Source organism: Neophocaena asiaeorientalis, unplaced genomic scaffold (assembly GCF_003031525.2).
Source record: "Neophocaena asiaeorientalis asiaeorientalis breed wild unplaced genomic scaffold, Neophocaena_asiaeorientalis_V1.1 scaffold15, whole genome shotgun sequence".
Taxonomy (NCBI): Eukaryota; Metazoa; Chordata; class Mammalia; order Artiodactyla; family Phocoenidae; genus Neophocaena; species Neophocaena asiaeorientalis.
The window spans coordinates 3,027,845-3,047,005 of NW_020185328.1; the positions used below are offsets into that span (position 1 = coordinate 3,027,845).

Here is a 19,161-nt window from a genome sequence, read left to right on the forward strand (position 1 = left end):
AGACAGAGGTCCCCAACGCCTGGGCCGTGGACCGGTACCAGTCAGTGGCCTGTTAGGAACCAAGCCACACAGCAGGAGGTGAGCAGTGGGTGAGCGAGCAAAGCTTCATCTGTATTTACAGCTGCTCCCCATGGCTGGCATTACCGCCTGAGCTCCGCCTCCTGTCAGATCAGCAGCGACATTACATTCTCATAGGGGCACGAACCCTACTGTGAACTGTGCATGCGAGAGATCTAGGTTGCAAGCTCATTATGAGAATCTAAGGCCTGATGATCTGAGGTGGAGCTGAGGCAGTGATGCTGGCACTGGGGAGCAGCTGCAAATACAGATTATCATTAGCAGAGAGGTTTGACTGCACAGAGATCATAATAAATCGATTGCTTGCAGACTCATATCAAAACCCAATCAGTGAGTGGCAAGTGAAAACAAGCTCAGGGCTCCCACTGATTCTGCATTATGGTGAGTTGTATAATTATTTCATTATTTATTACAATGTAATAATAATAGAAATAAAGTACAAAATAAATGTAATGCTCTTGAATCATCCCCAAACCATCCCCCCCTCCCCCACCCCGGTCTGTGGAAAAATTGTCTTCCACGAAACGAATCCCTGGTGCCAAAATGGTTGGGGACTGCTGTCATAAGACACAGGGAAAAAAAGCATGTTCCTTTTTATTTTTAGTTCATGTACCAAAATACATTAAGCTAATATACTTTTTAAATACTTTTGGAAGCCTGGGCTTTCATTTTTCCACTGTTTTTCATAAATCAGAGAAGCAAATAGATAATGATCAAACATTAGTTTGCTACAGAGCTGTCTTGTGGCCATCACTCTAAGATCAATCAACCAAAATATGACTAAACAGCAAACTCCAATATCTTCTTTTGCTTGTGATGGCTTCGACATTTTATTTGTTGCCCACCACTCATCTGTAGGCCCCTCTATGTTCAGAGAGATGTTGGAGCAACATTCAGCATCCTCAAGAACTCTGAGACATTGGGCCTCAAAGGCCTTTATCACTCCAGGCTACTATTGCTTTTATAAGATGTTTGAAAGTAAGGCTTTAGAAAGATAAAAATAAACACCAAATTGTTATTTTGCTTCCAAAAAAAAGATATTTAGAAACTTCACACCAAAATATTTATTGAGTTTGCTGGAGATAGCAATTCAGGAAGCTTCAAAGAGAAAAGAAATTTTCTCATCGTAATGAAACAAAAAAAGAAATATACACACACATAGACACATAATCATATATATTATTCTCTCTATGCTCATTAGAAGAGATGAGCTAAGGTAACATAATAGTTCCTTGGGGTGGAGAGATATAAGTAAAGTGACAGTATTTTTCCAAGGAACATATTTCTAGGCATGAGGAGAAACTCAGCCCCATGGCCTGACTCACCCAGAGTACCCAGTTCCGAGCCTAGCAACTATTCACCTGTTCTAAGACTGTGTTTACCCTCTGCCCACATGGGGAACTGGAGGAGCAGGGCTAGAGATATGAGCTGAGTTAATTAAGGCATCAGTCAGAAAGTGCTAATGTAATCGGTAGGCTTTGCAGTCTGAATTCCGGTAAAAACGAGTTTGAATTTTAGCTCCACCCCTTATTAATGGAGCAACTTTGGAATGTTACTTGTAGTATATCCTGTCGTGCATCATCCTCCTGGATGAACTCCCCAGCTTCTGGGCATGCTGCTTGCAGCTCTCCACCCTCTTCAGGAATTGCCTCAGCTGAGAGAACTTTCTCATGCAGGGTTACACCCCTATTCCAGGAGACCTGCATCCAATGATCAATCAAATAAGACTCTGAAGGCCTGGCCCCCTCCCTGCTACTTCAATACTATTTGAAGGGTCAGCTGAGGAATTCCTCAAAACTTCGTCATAGCCCACCTTCATCTGTCCAATCCTGCTTCCTTCCTTCCCTCTTTCTTTCCCCTGGTATTAATCCCAACAATCTCTCTCATAAATTTCTCTTTGTCTCCAATTCTCAGGGAAACCAGCGTGTGACATTACTTAACCTCTAAGCTTTATTTAATGTGTGTCCAAGTGCAGATTCTGATTCAATAGGTCTGGAGTGGGTCTGGATTCCACATTTCTGACAAACTCCCAGGTTGTACCAATGCTGCTGCTGTGTAAAACACATTCTGAGCAGCAAGAATATAAAGTATTATGTCAAGTAATATGTATAAAGTACTTAACACAGTGCCAAGTGTGTGCTTGCGTAATAAATTTGTTTATGTAATATTTATGTGTTTATACTCTGTCAAATAAGTAGAGACAGCATAGTAAATTGTATACAGGTAGACCAACAAGCAGATGACCCACTGAACACAGATATATGTGGGACATTTGTTTGCAAATCATGCCCTTAAAGAAAAGGAAAATGAAGGATTTTATCTTGCTCTAATTCCCATAGTACATGTCCAAGCTAAACAATCACTATTCACTCCCTCCCCAATGTATGACCTGATTCCTCCCCTGTCCTCAGTAATCAGTTACTAATCCAATCATTTCACATCTAAATTTTTCTCGAACCATCCCCTCTGCATCCTCACTTCTGCTGCCTTAACTCAGGTCCCTTTCATCTCCTCAGCTAAACTGCTTCCAAATCCTTCTAATCCTTTCAGATCTACTCTAACCCCAGTCATGAATCTTCCCTTCACATTTCCCTGAAGTCATTATTTCAAAACACAAATCTGATTATGTCATTCACCATCTTAAAAGCTTTGAATAGCTCTCCTTGCCTATAAGATAGAGATCACGTAATCCACACATGACAGGCAAGGCCGTTTAACAGCTGGCTTCTTATGATGCTTAATTTCATCACAGTATTCAGTGACGTTGAACCTCCCACTCTCCCTCAAACACACCACACTTCCTCACACTTCTCTGTGCTGTTCTCTCCTCCAGGTACAGTTTCTCCTTTTCTTGACAGCAGTGCCTTCCAGGCAATTTGCATCCCTTTGTTTCTAGGGCATTCTCTACATGCTTTTTTTATTGTACATACCATAGGGTATTATAGTTATTTATTTGACAGTTTCCTTCACTGCTATAAGCACCTTAAAGACTTTATCTGTATCATGACAAGTCTCTTCCCTCACATAGCTGACTTATTCATGATTGTTCTCCAGTATATAACAAAAGCCCTGGTACATAGTAGATCCTCAAAAGAACTGTTGAATGAACAAATTGATTCTGTGTAGTAGGATGGAGTCCAAATCACGATTTAATACCTTTCTTATGCTTTTGAAATTGTAAGAATCAGAATGTCAGCATATGTTGTTTAGGTGGCAACTTTTTTCCTTTCTTTTCCTTCCTTCCTTTTTCTTTCTTTCTTTCAATTTACTTAATTCTACAGCAACTTTGAGATTATTGCTGCTATCTTTTAACATATTATCTCTGTTGGGAGATATAGTCACATATCATAAAATTCACCCATTTAAAGTATACAGTTCAATGGTTTTCAAAATACTCACATAATTGAACAGGCATCACCACAATCTAATTTTGAACATTTCCATCACCACTGAAAGAAACATTAGCAGTTACTCCCTTCCTCTTGACCGTTCAGCCTCTAGCAATCCTTATCTACTTTCTGACTCCATAGATTTGCCTATTCTGGACAATTCATATAAATGGAATCATACAATAGGTGGTCTTTTGTGACTAGCATCTTTCACTGCATGTTTCAAGGTTCATCCATTTTGTAGCATGTATTGCTACTTTATTGCTTTTTATTGCTAAATAATCCTGCAGCTTATGGATATACCACATTTTGTTTAACTGTTCATCATTTGATGGACATTGGGTTGTTTCCACTTTTTGCCTGTTGTGAATAACACTGCTTTGAACATTTGTGTTTCTTTGTGGATGTATATTTCATTCTTGAGTACGTACCTAGGGATTTCTGGGTCATATGGAAACTCTATGTTTAATATTTTGAGGAATGGCCAAACTGTCTTCCAAAGTGGCTGTATAATTTTACATTCCTCCTAGAAATGTATGAGGGTTATGGTTTATCCACATTCTCGCCAAAACTTGTTATCGTTGAATTTGCTTTTAAAATTAATTTATAGTGTTGTGGTTTATACAACTTTAAAATATTTCCTGAAAGTTTCTCAACTAACCCTGAGTTTATGCAATGTCATCAAGTCTATAGGGAAGTTAAAGATGTTGGTATACCTGGATATGTCAAAAAACAGAATAGAAACGGTTGACTTGGACATTTCTGGATGTGAAGCCCTGGAGGACCTCTTACTGTCATCCAATATGTTGCAACAGTTGCCTGACTCTATAGGTGAGAAAGTAATATCTCTTCACGAATGTTTATGTCAAATATACTGTTCTCTATAGTTTGTTCGCAGATGTAGGGTATATACTCTTAGCATGATATTAATAAATTAACATGATCATTATTCAAGGTGGTAAAATATTTTACCAATATCTTAAAATGAAATGGTAACTATAGTTGTCAAACTCAAGAAGACTATCCTATTAAAATGATCCTACTAAACTGATATATTTTAAATAATTTTAAATCTCCTAAGTTGTAAAATGTTATTAAAAGGAGTATATATCTTAGATTTAAGTACTTTGATAAACATGTATATCTCCTTTTATTACTATAGAATTACAGTAGCTTCTATCCACAGCGTGGCTATATTCTATTTTTAATATTATTGTAACATCACTATAATTAGGAATAACACAATAAATATGAAATATCTTCATATTTCTATTATTCAAAAAAGACATCTCACCTTTATGTTTAAGATTCATGAGACCAGATATTTTGTCTGTTAGTATATATTAACCACTCAATCTATTTTTGTCATAACTTTTTATCTGAGTAAAATAATGAAAGAATCTAATTTAAATATGAGTAAACCTTTTGTATTATTATTATTATTATTATTATTTATGAGAGTAAACAGCTAGGAGAGTAATCATCAAACTACTTAACTTTGGATAACACTCTGAATTAGATGTATCATATGTCTGGAACTTATTAATGCTTCTAAAAATTGAGTCACAACCTAGGTAGCCTGATTGAAGGGAAGCTAGAAGACAAAACAGTTTCCCAAATTTTTCTTCAATATTTTATTGCTCCCATTTTCACTATTCTTTCAGGCTAATAGAGAATACTAGTTTTAACAGAACAGGCTGGCTTTTCTTTCTCTGTAGATTTGATGACTTTTTTATTTATATAATTATATATTTTTATAACAGTGTTTCTCCAACTTATTCCACCATAAGTCTTATCTGAGAGCATTATTAAACAGTTCCACATTTCCAGGCTCGTTCTCTGAAAAGTCTGATTCAATAAATGTGTAATAAGCCCTCTGTTCTGTATTCTTGTTAAATATCCTAGATGAAACTTATGATCAGATAAGCTTAGAAAATACTATTTAGTGTTATAGAAGGTAAGGAAATATAATAGTTTAAAAGAGCATCCTCTAGTCAAGATGATAGAGATGGTCATCTGGTCAAGATAACCATATGGTCAAAATACATATCTTACTCTCCTACTCAATCACACTCCATACCTCTTCAAAGACGCAATGAAAATGGAAAAACTATATTAGAAGAACATATTTTTGTTCATTACTGCCTCTTCTGTACAAAGAATTATGCCTGGTGTATGGTAAGTGCTCCTTAAGTATTTAGTAAATAAAATAATTTTGCCCTGCTTAAGAAGAATGAACATATACCTGGATTTGAGACATAATGGAAACACAGCAATGACCCCAGGCCTGACCGATGGGCTTCAGACCACAAGCAGAAGTGGCAGCCATAAATTGTTCCTGCAGTAAAAAAAAAAAAAAGACCTTAAGCATAACAGAAGAATACAGACTTACAGGGACTGAGGCAGGGAAGGTACCCTTTTCTGCAAAGAGAGACTTGAAAAAACCTGCAACTAATATGTAGAGCGAGGGTGGAAGGAGAGAACAGATACAGATTCACTGCTGAAAATTATGGCTCGTCACAAGCTGGTTTGGACTGAATCTGCAATATCCACATCAAATGAAAGTACCATGTTGCTAATATAAGACCTGGTTCTGAACTCCAGAAACTTGGGGGTCAGGTGGAGGTAACCATGAGTGCCAGACAGGGAGGGGTGAGCATAGGTAAGGAAAAAATATTCACCCTCACAAATGGGCATGAAAACAAAAATTTTAAAGGAAAACTAATGTTACAACAACCCAAAACTCAAACAATAGGAAAATTTACCCTAAGGGAAACCAAAATTATCAAGCAATGTTAAAAAATATTTTTAGGGCTTCCCTGGTGGTGCAGTGGTTGCGAGTCCGCCTGCCGATGCAGGGGACCCGGGTTCGTGCCCCGGTCTGGGAAGATCCCACATGCCGCGGAGCGGCTAGGCCCGTGAGCCATTGCCGCTGAGCCTGCGCGTCCGGAGCCTGTGCTCCGCAACGGGAGAGGCCACAACAGTGAGAGGCTCGCGTAGTATGTGCAGATCCTCAAATAGATAAAAGGAAGAATAACATTTGTAAAAATAAAAATAACTTATAAAACAAAAACAGGAGCTATGACTAAGAACAGGTGGTTATAAAAAAAGAACCAATTAGAAATTCTGGAAATGAAAATGTCACATAGTGAAATAAAAGATGATATGATTATTTGTTTAAAATATCTTCCATTAAGAAAGCAGACTAGGGAATTAGCCTTCTGGTCTGGGGAAGGCAGCATGTATAGATGATAGAAAATATCAGATTAGACCCTGGGATGATAAAACAGACCAGCACAGGCAGGTGGTATAACATATTTAACACCTTCACTTAGGATCTGAGTGGTTCTCAAATTAAGAAAGTAACTTGTTAGTAGCTTACTCCTGGAACTATCTTTGGACCCTATTGACCTTTTAGGGAAAATTGCATTTATACATCTGCAGAGTTGCCAGAGTACCTGATTATACACGTAGAATGGCTAACTTTCCTCTAAGAATTTCCTTCTTGGTCAAGAGAAATACCTGGGAACTCTGTTCAAAAGTCCTAAAATAATTTGTTGATTCTGATTGGATGGTAAATTGCATCTCTTCTTCTTTATTTGAGCATTGGTGGTCTATTGAACTACCAACATTTAAAAGAATAAAAGAAACGTCACAGTATTAATAAAGGGAAATAGCAACTAAAATAAAATCTTTACTTCCTTTACACCTATTTTAATTCTGCAGTTGTGGGGTATTTGAATGGAGTGATATATTCAACAATGAACCCTGTATGCTGAGTCCCTTTCCTTGTGCTGGTTGCAGGGAAAATGAAGGGGGCTCTTTACATTTTCAAGATAGAGCTTTAATAATCAGCTTCTTTGGATAGCAGAGAAACTCAGTAAAGGAGAATATAATTTTTTTTTACTTTCCAAAATAATTTATCTTATTCACTTAGTGGTTAAAGACACAGGTTTTGTAGTCAAGCTACCCGAGTTCAAAGTCTGGCTTTTCTACCTTACTAAATATGTGACTTTACACTAGCTACTTAATCTCTCTGTGCCTCAGTTTTATCTTTTAAGTGTGGAAGTAATAGTACTTGCATCAGGGGATTATTTTGAGAAATAAATGAATTAATATATGTAGCATTGCTTAGAACAGTACCTGGCACATAGTAAATGTTCAATCAATGTTAGGTACTATAATAATATAATAATCATTATAATCTTAGATATGATGAGTGCACAGCCATTTGGCTTTCAAAATTCTATTATCTAGGGTAAATGCCATGTAAATATTAGCTATTTTTGATATTAATGTTTAATACATTGCTGCTTATTATATATTTATATATAAGTAGCTAAAATCATAGCAAAAAAAGCCTCCTTTTTCTTTCTCTTCAGTATACCTGAGTTGGGAATGTAGGATAAAGAGGTGGGGAATTGAGGAAGAAATAGGATAAAGTACCTTTGGTGCCTGAGGGTAGAAGAGAGTCCAAGCAGATATGATATAGCTATGTAGTATTTATCTACAAGAGGAAGTCATGAGCAACAGAGCTGAGGCTGTTGGCCTATTTCCACTCCAAGGACAACCAGATTCCTACCAAAGCTCCAGAATGTGTCCAAAGGGCACACCCTTGGATGGAATATGTGAGTGACAAAGCAGCCACACCACAAATGAGTGAAGTTCCCTTAAGTCCACAGATGTGGAACTAAGAAGGGAGCCCTAACTCACTTCAACCTTTAAAGCTATAGAAGCTTCTGTCAATTGTCAGAGCCACTACTCCCTTCTTCAAAAAAAATCTGTTGCATCAATCTTTTGGCCTTAATCCCTATCCTGCCTCAAAATTTTCTCACCACAACTTCAGACCTAGGAACTGTGATTCTCTTAAAGACTGCTTTTCAACCTGGTTTCATGTTTGCAGAGCCATCTGTAACCCAGCCCAAAATTTCTCGTGACCGAATCAAGCAATGTTGAGACTGTCAGCCCTCCTCTGGCTCCACTGGTGGGCAGGGACAGTAGTTTGATCAGGACTACAACTCATTTAGCTGTAATTCATAGTCCCCTGTTGTCTTTTCACAATTGATGAACAAGCTCAGGAGTTCTTTTATATTTCCAAGGTCTATAGTTTCTTACACATACACCAGAGAAGCTAAAGTGATCCAGTCACCCTTTGAGCATAGATGAATATGGCAGTGGGTATTCAAATTTCAGAGATAAATTACCCCAGTGAGAATTGTTTTCTTTCTCAGGTGCTACTGTTTTCAGCCATGTATCCTAACAGCACAAGCTGATGTATTAATCTCCAAATATTGTAGGTATTTTCTCACAGCAGTCTGATAGTGATAACATTTCTCTCAACTAGAGCAGAAATTCTGAGTGCTTCTGCAGAATACGTAACAGCATAGTGAAACTTAAAGTGCAGCAATGGCTTTATTTCAGACTTCTTGTGACTTACTTTTTGCCTTTAAGGTATGCTCAAAATACTTGAGGTGGGTAGGCATGAGCTATAGCAGTGCTTCTGAGAGCATGTTCGCAAAACACCACTGTACAAGATACTCTGTGCATACACACAAGTTGCCCAATAACTTTAGCGTCACCCTGTTACATTAGCATATTAAAAATTCCTAGAAAAATTTCATTAAAGAAATCTGGTTGATTTTGTTTAATTTAGATTTCCCAAATGCATTCAACCATGGAACCTACTATATCCATCAGAACAAGTTTTCTGCAAAACAAGTCGTCTATAGTGTATATCTATATTCCAATGTAAAACAAAAATTAGCCACTGTTAATGCTTTGTCTTGGATTTTAGCTATTTAAGCCATATTGATACAATGGGTTCTGTTACGGCCGGGTAAAGGAAGCTGTTCTTCAATTACTCTGTGGTTTTTGCTCTTTAAAACCCTGGGAGTAGGAGTAGATCAAGCAGTAAAAGTATGGAGGGCATAAATCAGACAGTGAAATATAAATAGTTGGAACATCAATTCTTGGCCAGTTCTACTTGATAGATTAAAAGCTACAAGTTTTTGTGCTTACTGCTGATCCAAGTCAAGGATTTATGGTAAAAGAAAGAGTATGAAGTCATACGTTGTAATTTTCCAAGTCGATAATTATAACCACTACACTGCAGTACTTCAGTACCCATTTGTTGATTATCAGGCTTAATTCAGATTTGTATTCAATTTGTATCACAACAGGAATGTTAGTTATTAGTGCTTATGAGTTAATAAAATACCGAACACAGTTGTCTTGAAAAGTTTCATCTGGTCCATTTGCTGCATAATAGAAAAGGGAAATGTGGTAATAGTACTGCCAACTCAGGTTTCTATGGAGCCCTATGTTTTGTTTATTGTCTCCACCAATGTACTTGAACTCTCATTGATGTAAGTAAATTTTTTGTAACTGGACGGTTAAAACTAGACACATGAATATCAGTTTGTAGCCAATTAGCATGACAAACACTCATCACCCAATCAAGTGATGTTGAGACTGTCAGCCCTCCTCTGGCTCCACTGGTGGACAGGGACAGTAGTTTGATCAGGATTACAACTCATAAAAAGCGATTCCTTTTATATTGTATTTTTTGTCAGAAATCTATTCTTATATATTAATATATCTTCTTCTCTGTTTTAGGTTTGTTGAAAAAACTAACTACTCTGAAAGTAGATGACAATCAACTTACAATGCTACCGAATACAATCGGAAAGTAAGTGACAAAGTTTCATACCAGTCAGTCTCTCTAAAGCCAGAAACAAAAGAATATATTGAGTTTTCTACTTTCACACATTTTCTGCTAGAGATATCAATAATTTTGTTCATATGTCAACTCATTTTAGACCACATTTTATTTAGTTATATATTTGTATATAATCTATCTTAATTTAGTTTTATATTTAGACACTGCATTGACACCCGACTATATATTGATAAGAAATCAATATCATAAGAAATACTTAACCATCACTCTTTCATAAGCAAATTGATTACCCAGACCTTCAATTATACCATTGCTTGTAATTTTCCAGATACTATTAATTTGATGTTTTTGACTGAATAGCAGCTCTAAATTCACTTATGTCTTACAAAATCAAATCAATTTTTATAAGATCTGCATTATCTATATGTTACCATTACACTGTTAGTAAAATTTGATATTTGTGGAAACTTAATGTATTTTTAGACCTTAAGGAGATAAGCATCTGTTTTAGCTTGCATTTTAAAAAACTGCAAGGTGAAAGGTCATCATTGCCTTTTAAGGACAAAATATATTCCATGTATTTGATAGGGATTTATTTCTAATTTTATGTTTCCATTAATGTTTGATTTACAGTTCTTTAAGAAACATGTACGTTATTATCAGTGTTGCACTGAAGTTCTTTTGTTTACAACTTGTGTAAAGTGAGAAATCAATAAGCTGTCTTTATTCTAACATTTTGTAAGGCCATTTTACAGGAATCTTGCCCCACATTTCATGTGAAGAATTATATAAATCCATAATTTAACAGATTTGGATGTACTTGGGGTGGTGGGGAGAAAGCCTAGCTTTTTTTTTAAAAAAAACAGATGTATTAGCTATAATTGATGTACAATAAACTGCATATATTTAAAGTCTACAATTTGATGTTTTGACACTCATATAAAGCCATGAAGGGAAGTGTTAAAGAAATGGACTATATGACTATATTTTATTACAATAAAAAAAGGCAGAATAAAAAAACAGTAGGAAGTATATGCAAAATCTCTACCTTCTGCTCAGTTTTGCTGTGAACCTAAAACGGCTATAAAAATAAAGTCTATTTTAAAAAGAGGAAGAATGACTGACAAACTGTGCTTACTCAGACTTGAGTATTTGGCAGACATTTTGTCAAAAATGAACAAAGTGAGCTTGTCACTTCAAGGAAAACAACTGACAGAATTTGTTGCCAACAGTGAAATTTGAGCTATCAAGTAAAAATTAGAATTTTGGAAAATGTGTATCTGCCACTGTGAGTTTGACAGCTTCCCAATATTTAAAGCCTTTTCTGATAAAACTGGTGTGATATCACTGGTGTAATAATGAATGTGATTTGTTGATATTATAATATGAAATGTGTCAACATTTGAAAAATCTGTTCAACTCAGTGAAGCAACACTTTCCAAATGACCAATGCATGAGCTACAAAATCACACATGAGAAATAGACCCATTCAAAGTGCAAAAAGATTAGTTGATTTTAATGTATTGGTGTGAAAAGTAAGAAAAGTTCATTGATGTATTTCAGATTCTACATTGCAATTACTGTATCCCCTAAAAAGACTGCTTTTTGTTGAGTTTGGGTGTAGTATCAAAGAATAATCACAATTATCCAAAAAAAACATGAAAATACTTTTCCCTTTTCCAACTACCTATCTGTGTGAGTTTGGACTTTTTTATATATAACTTAATCAAAACAATATACCACAATAAATTGAATACAAAGCAGATATGAGAATCCAGTTGCCTTCTATTAAGCTAACCTTGAAGAGATTCACAAAAATAAAAATGTCACTCTTTTCACTAAAGTTTTTTGTTTTGGAAAGTATACTTACTTTTATAAAAATGTGTTACCTACATTAACATGTCATGGGTTTATTATTGTTATTCAAGAATGAATAATAAATAACTATTTTTAAATGCCTCTTTTAATTTATAATATTATAGATACCAATAGGTATAAGCCATATTTTAAAAAGTACTTTAAGATTACCAATGATTTTTAATAAAGAGGTCCTAAAATGAAAAAGTTTGAAGATTTCAGTTCTATAATACATCATGTCTCGGATGGTAAAATTGTGACAGCCATTGTCTAATATGTTCTCACTTCAAGGTCGCACTTGTGGCAAAAAATAAACTAAATTTCTAAAATTTTATAGTATACCTTAATAAACAATCTGTATGAAGTAAAAATAATAATAATGATATAATGGCTTTGCTTTCTTTAGGGAATTCAGAACTGATAGGTCAGAGATTTAGCTCAAGGCTAGAGATAAAATTTGATTAGAATCCTATTTAATGGCACGCCAGATCACATGCAGAAAGTGTTCTGTAAGTAGTGAAATAGTCTTTATTTTATTATGAGACATTCTACCTAGAACTCCGTGCACCAAAATGTTCAGATCAGCTGCAGTGACCAAAAATATTCTCATTCTGCACATCGAATGTTTCAATAGGTTAGACTTATCTTTGGTAATTTTTAATAGTCCAACTAGTAAAAATTGCTGAAAGAATTCATTTTTCAACATCTTTCACAGTTGAAATGGATTCCATGACTTTTGTGCCGCATGACTTGTAAAATTGGTTATTTTTTTTGTTGAATCTTAAGTCATGCCTAAGAGTTCCAGCCACTCTAATAACTGAATGTGCAATGAAAATAGTAACAAACAACTTTTTGTGTATGCTCATATTGTGCCAGATACCATGTTTGGTGCTTTACATGTATTCTTATTTAAAGGCCCCATCAACACTATTCAATGTGTATTATTATCTCCCCATCAACAGATGCAGAAACAGAGGCTGAGAGAAGTTATCAGATTTCAAAGCTAAGCTGCTAATTGACCTATGTTGCTTCTGTTTTTTTAATTTAATTTAATTAATTTATTTATTTATTATGCAGCAGGTTCTTAGTAGTTATCTATTTTATACATATTAGTGTACACATGTCAATCTCAATCTCCCAATTCATCCCACCACCACCACGCCCCATCCCCGCTTTCCCCCCTTGGTGTCCATACATTTGTTCTCTACATCTGCGTCTCTATTTCTGCCTTGCAAACTGGTTCATGTGTACCATTTTTCTAGATTCCAGATATATGCATTAATATATGGTAGTTGATTTTCTCTTTCTGACTTACTTCACTGTGTATGACAGTCTCTAGGTCCATCCACGTCTCTACAAATGACCCAATTTCATTCCTTTTTATGGCTGTAGTGTTCCATTGTATATATGTACCATATCTTCTTTATCCATTCATCTGTCGATGGGCATTTAGGTTACTTCCATGACCTGGCTATTGTAAATCGTGCTGCAGTGAACACTGGGGTGCATGTGTCTTTTTGAATTATGGTTTTCTCAGGGTATATGCCCAGTAGTGGGATTGCTGGGTCCTATGATGCTTCTTAATATGTGTTATAGTTGAGTCACACATTTTGTAATGTTAGATCATTTAAGAGCCCCATTGCTCTAAAGGCAAAAGATCTCCCATAGGATGAGGAACCATACGCTAAACCTACTCTCTCTTAGCTTTGTAGCTTTGGAGAAAGGCAATAAAATCTCAAAAATTTGAATGGATATTTTAAAAAGTCATTCCATCATAGAGTATGGTCAATGAGAAAGACTGCTGACTAGAATCAGAGAGTCTAAGTAACTATGCAAAGCTGGGTAAATGTCTTCTTTCCTATGGGCCTCAAACTCCTGAGGAATAATGCAAGGAGCACTGGCTTTGGAGTCAAATAGCATGGGTGTGAACCCTGGCTACGCCATTACTGTGTGAACTTGGACAAATTACTTAAAACTCTCAGTGGCTTAGTTTCTTCATTTGTAATTTCCACCTATGTCTAAAATTCTAATTCTTTGATCCAGATGTTTAGTTTATATGATATCAATACCCTAGATGGTAAATTCCAGTAGTCTACTTACTAGACTGCTATAATAACAAGAAAATAAGCATTCTAGGTATCTGAATGCTAAAAACTGTGCTTCCCTCTATTCCCTAAGCATGGAAGGATACACAAGAAACTGGAAATGTACATGGCTTTGGGGAGGAGAATTTGGGGGCTGGGCAATAGAGTAAATAAGGAGACTTGCTTTTATTGTATACCTTTTGTACTTTTTGAATGTCATATCATGTAATGTTATTCTAGTCAAAAAATTAAAAACAAAGTGTGCATGCACACGCACACACACACTCTGCATTGGATAAAACCCAAATTTCTTCACAATAATATTCAAGTTTTTCCATATTCTAGTCTAGACTGGTGGTTCTCAACATGTGGTCCCCTGATCAGCAGCATCAGCTTCAACTGGGAACTTGTTGAAGTGCAAATTCTCAGAGACAATCCCAGGTTTACTGAATCAGAAACTCTAGGCATTGGACCAGCAATCTGTGTATTAACAAACCCTTCCTGGGATTCTGACGCATGCTAAAGTTTAAGAACCACTAACTGTATTCAGCTTACTTATACACCTATCAGATAACTGTCTTCTCAAACCCTATTCCATTGTGCCTGCATTAGAATTACCTGAGATGCTGGTTTATTTATTTATTTATTTTTCTGCGGTACTAGGGTCTCTCACTGTTGTGGCCTCTCCCATTGCGGAGCACAGGCTCCGGACGCGCAGGCTCAGCGGCCATGGCTCACGGGCCCAGCCGCTCCGTGGCATGTGAGATCTTCCCGGACCGGGGCACGAACCCACGTCCCCTGCATCGGCAGGCGGACTCTCAACCACTGCGCCACCAGGGAAGCCCGAGATGCTGCCTTAAAACGAAGCTCCCTGAGAGAAGTTTACCACAGCAGTTGGTTGCTTTGGCTTTGGAGCCAGACCTTCTGGGTCTGAAACCTGGCTCTTCGATGTGCTACTGGGTAGAGCCTTAGATTCCTCCTCAGTAAAATGGAAATCATAGTAATAATGCCTACCTCATAAGAATGCTGTGAGGATTAAATGTGTTAATACATGGAAAGTGCTCACACATTTAATAAATGTTTTATAAAAATGAAGTCCAATAAGGTAAAGAGTTATTGACTTAAATCAGATTGGGGGTATTTGGATTCAAAAATATGCTTACTTGTTTTTACAACTTAATTCTTTTCCCTCTGTCTACCCAGACCACTGCAGCTTCCTCCTTTAAATTAAAAGCTCAGTACACCTACTAACTAAACCAGCATTTCCTAAGTTATATTCCTCAAAATAATCATTACTTGAGATTTTAATAGGTATGACATAAAGATAAGTTTCGTGGACAGATAAGTTTTGTGAACTCTTTATACAAGTTAGGGAACACTCTAGCATGATATTTTTCCATTTCTTATATGTCTTTTATTTATCTTTTTTTAACATCTTTATTGGAGTATAATTGCTTTACAATGTTGTGTTAGTTTCTGCTGTATAACAAATTGAATCAGCTATACATATACATATATGCCCATATCCCCTCCCTCTTGCGTCTCCCTCCTACTCTCCCTATCCCACCCCTCTAGGTGGTCACAAAGCACTGAACTGATCTCCCCGTGCTATGTGGCTGCTTCCCACTAGCTATCTATTTTACGTTTCATAGTGTATATATGTCCATGCCACTCTCTCACTTCGTCCCAGCTTACCCTTCCCCTCCCCGTGTCCTCAAGTCCATTCTCTACATCTGTGTCTTTATTCCTGTCCTGCCCCTAGGTTGTTCAGAACCATTTATTTTATTTTATTTTTTAGATTCCATATATGTGTGTTAGCATACGGTATTTGTTTTTCTCTTTCTGACTTACTTCATTCTGTATGATAGACTCTAGGTCCATCCACCTCACTACAAATAACTCAATTTCATTTCTTTTTATGGCTGAGTAATATTCCATTGTATGTATGTGCCACATCTTCTTTATCCATTCATCTGTCAATGAGCACTTAGGTTGTCTCCATCTCCGGGCTATCATAAATAGAGCTGCAATGAACATTTTGGTACATGACTCTTTTTGAATTATGGTTTTCTCTGGGTATATGCCCAGTAGTGGGATTGCTGGGTCATATGGTAGTTCTATTTGTAGTTTTTTAAGGAACCTCCATACTATTCTCCATAGTGGCTGTATCAATTTACATTCTCGGGGCTTCCCTGGTGGCGCAGTGGTTGAGAGTCCGCCTGCCGATGCAGGGGACACGGGTTCGTGCCCCGGTCCGGGAAGATCCCACATGCCACGGAGCGGCTGGGCCCGTGAGCCATGGCCGTTGAGCCTGCGCGTCCGGAGCCTGTGCTCTGCAACGGGAGAGGCCACAACAGTGAGAGGCCCGCAAAAAAAAAAAAAAAATTTACATTCCCACCAATAAGTCTCTTATTTATCTTTTGTATCATCATTTACCTTTAAATTATAATGTCATGCCCTCCCAACTAGTATATGGGCTCCTTAAAGGTTGGTATCATGTCTTGAACATGTTTAATCTCTTCATTGTACCTAGGCAGTATGGCACAGGGGAATATTTGCAAGCCTTGGAACTAGACTGGCTTCTCCACTCATTAACTAATTGACCTTGGACACATCATTTCACATCTCAGAGCTGTAGTTTTCTCATCTGTAAAATGGAAATAATAAGACATCTCTGAGGTTATTGTGAGACTTAGTGTTAGATAGCCTTCAATAAATTATAATAGTCATCAATAATAATAAGCAAAAAACCATTTATTTATTGATCCTTGCTTATGTTCATCTGTGTAAGGATTAGTAATATAACATGAATGAAAGATCCAGTTCTTAACAAGAAAAATGTTTTATACTTATTTACAAATATGATAATAATATATTGTCTTATTCTGCTCAGGCTGCCATAACAAAGTAGCATAGACTGGGTGACTAAAACAGCAGAAGTTTATTTCTCAGAGTTCTAGAAGCTGGGAAGTCCAAGATCAATGTGCTAGTAAGGTAGCATACATTGAATCCTCACTGATACTCTACATATCAGGCATTATCAACCAATTTTATACATTAAAAAACAGGGATTAATAAGTAGATAAAGTTCACTCAGATATTAAGTGGCCACACTAGAATTGGAACCCAAGCCTGTCTGAACATTTTCCGCGGAATTACATTACTTCTGTTAAGAGTTAAAAGTGAACTAAGAAAATGAAGCCCAAAGTCATTTATTTTTATGTTTATTAGCATCTACATTAATAGAAGATTTAATGGTATCCAATGGTTTCTAATGGTCATAAATGATGTTAAAGTTTAATCATAGATTATCTATGTAGTATATTCACAATCCCTCTTCCCCATTAGCTAGGTAATTGAGGGTTAATGATACAGTAATATGTTCTCATCCAAGACTGATTCATGGAGACCAAACTAAAGTAGAGAAAAATGTGGAGAATATTTTTAGAAAATTAAGTCAATATTGTTGCTGTTGTTTAATGTCAAGCATTACTACCTTGAGTAGTGTTGCTTGTACTGATATGTGATCTAAGGTAAAACCTTACCAAATACAACTCTTATAATATTTATACATGAATTTTAGCCATCATTGACATATCTTGTGTGTGTGTGTGTTTAATATCTTTATTGGAGTATAATTCCTTTACAATTTTGTGTTAGTTTCTGCTGTATAACAAATTGAATCAGCTATACGTATACATATATTTCACCATATCCCCACCCTCTTGCGTCTCCCTCCCACCCTCCATACCCCACCCCTCTAGGCGTTCACAAAGCACGGAGCTGATCTCCCTGTGCTATGCAGCTGCTTCCCACTAACTATCTATTTTACATTTGGTAGTGTATATATGTCCATGCCACTCTCTCACATCGTCCCAGCTTACCCTGCCCCCTCCCCGTGTCCTCAAGCCCATTCTCTATGTCTGCATCTTTATTCCTGTCCTGCCCCTGGGTTGTTCAGAACCTTTTTTATTTTTTTTTATTTTTTAGATTCCATATATGTGTGTTAGCATACGGTATTTGTTTTTCTCTTTCTGACTTACTTCATTCTGTATGATAGACTCTAGGTCCATCCACCTTACTACAAATAACTCAATTTCATTTCTTTTTATGACTGAGTAATATTCCATTGTATATGTATGCCACATCTTCTTTATCCATTCATCTGTCAATGGACACTTAGGTTGCTTCCATGTCCTGGCTATTGTAAATAGTGCTGCAATGAACATTGTGGTACATGTGTCTTTTTGAATTATGGTTTTCTCTGGGTATATGCCCAGTAGTGGGATTGCTGGGTCATATGGTAGTTCTAATTTTAAGTTTTTAAAGGAACCTCCATACTATTCTCCATAGTGGCTGTATCAATTTACATTCCCACCAACAGTGCAAGAGGGTTCCCTTTTCTCCACACCCTCTCCAGCATTTATTGTTTGTAGATTTTTTTGATGATGGCTATTCTGACCGGTGTGAAGTGATACCTCATTGTAGTTTTGATTTGCATTTCTCTAATGATTAGTGATGTTGAGCCTCCTTTCATGTGTTTGTTGGCAATCTGTATATCTGCTTTAGAGAAATGTCGATTTGGGTCTTCCACCCATATTTGGATTGGGCTGTTTGGTTTTTTGATATTGAGTTGCATGAGCTGCTTGTATATTTTGGAGATTAATCCTTTGTCTGTTGCTTCACTTGCAAATATTTTCTCCCATTCTGAAGGTGGTCTTTTCATCTTGTTTATGGTTTAATTTGCTGTGCAAAAGCTTTTAAGTTTCATTAGGTCCCATTTGTTTATTTTTGTTTTTTTTTTCCATTTCTCTAGGAGGTGGGTCAAAAAGGATCTTGCTGTGATTTATGTCATAGAGTGTTCTGCCTATGTTTTCCTCTAAGAGTTTGATAGTGTCTGGCCTTGCATTTAGGTCTTTAATCAATTTTGAGTTTATTTTCATGTGTGGTGTTAGGGAGTGTTCATTCTTTTACATGTAGCTGTCCAGTTTTCCCAGCACCACTTATTGAAGAGGCTGTCTTTTCTCCATTGTATATTCTTGCCTCCTTTATCAAAGACAAGGTGACCATATGT

General features: G+C 36.5%; 1 protein-coding gene across 3 annotated transcripts in view; it reads left to right on the forward strand.

The window, feature by feature from the left end:
* The window catches only part of LRRC7 (leucine rich repeat containing 7), a 374,132-nt gene that overhangs the window by 238,793 nt on the left and 116,178 nt on the right, over positions 1-19,161 (forward strand). For all 3 annotated transcript variants that reach the window (XM_024734618.1, XM_024734620.1, XM_024734619.1), the window contains 2 exons: positions 4,154-4,298; positions 10,083-10,155. In XM_024734618.1, coding sequence (XP_024590386.1) covers positions 4,154-4,298; positions 10,083-10,155 — 218 coding nt within the window. The remainder of the gene's footprint in view (positions 1-4,153; positions 4,299-10,082; positions 10,156-19,161) is intronic.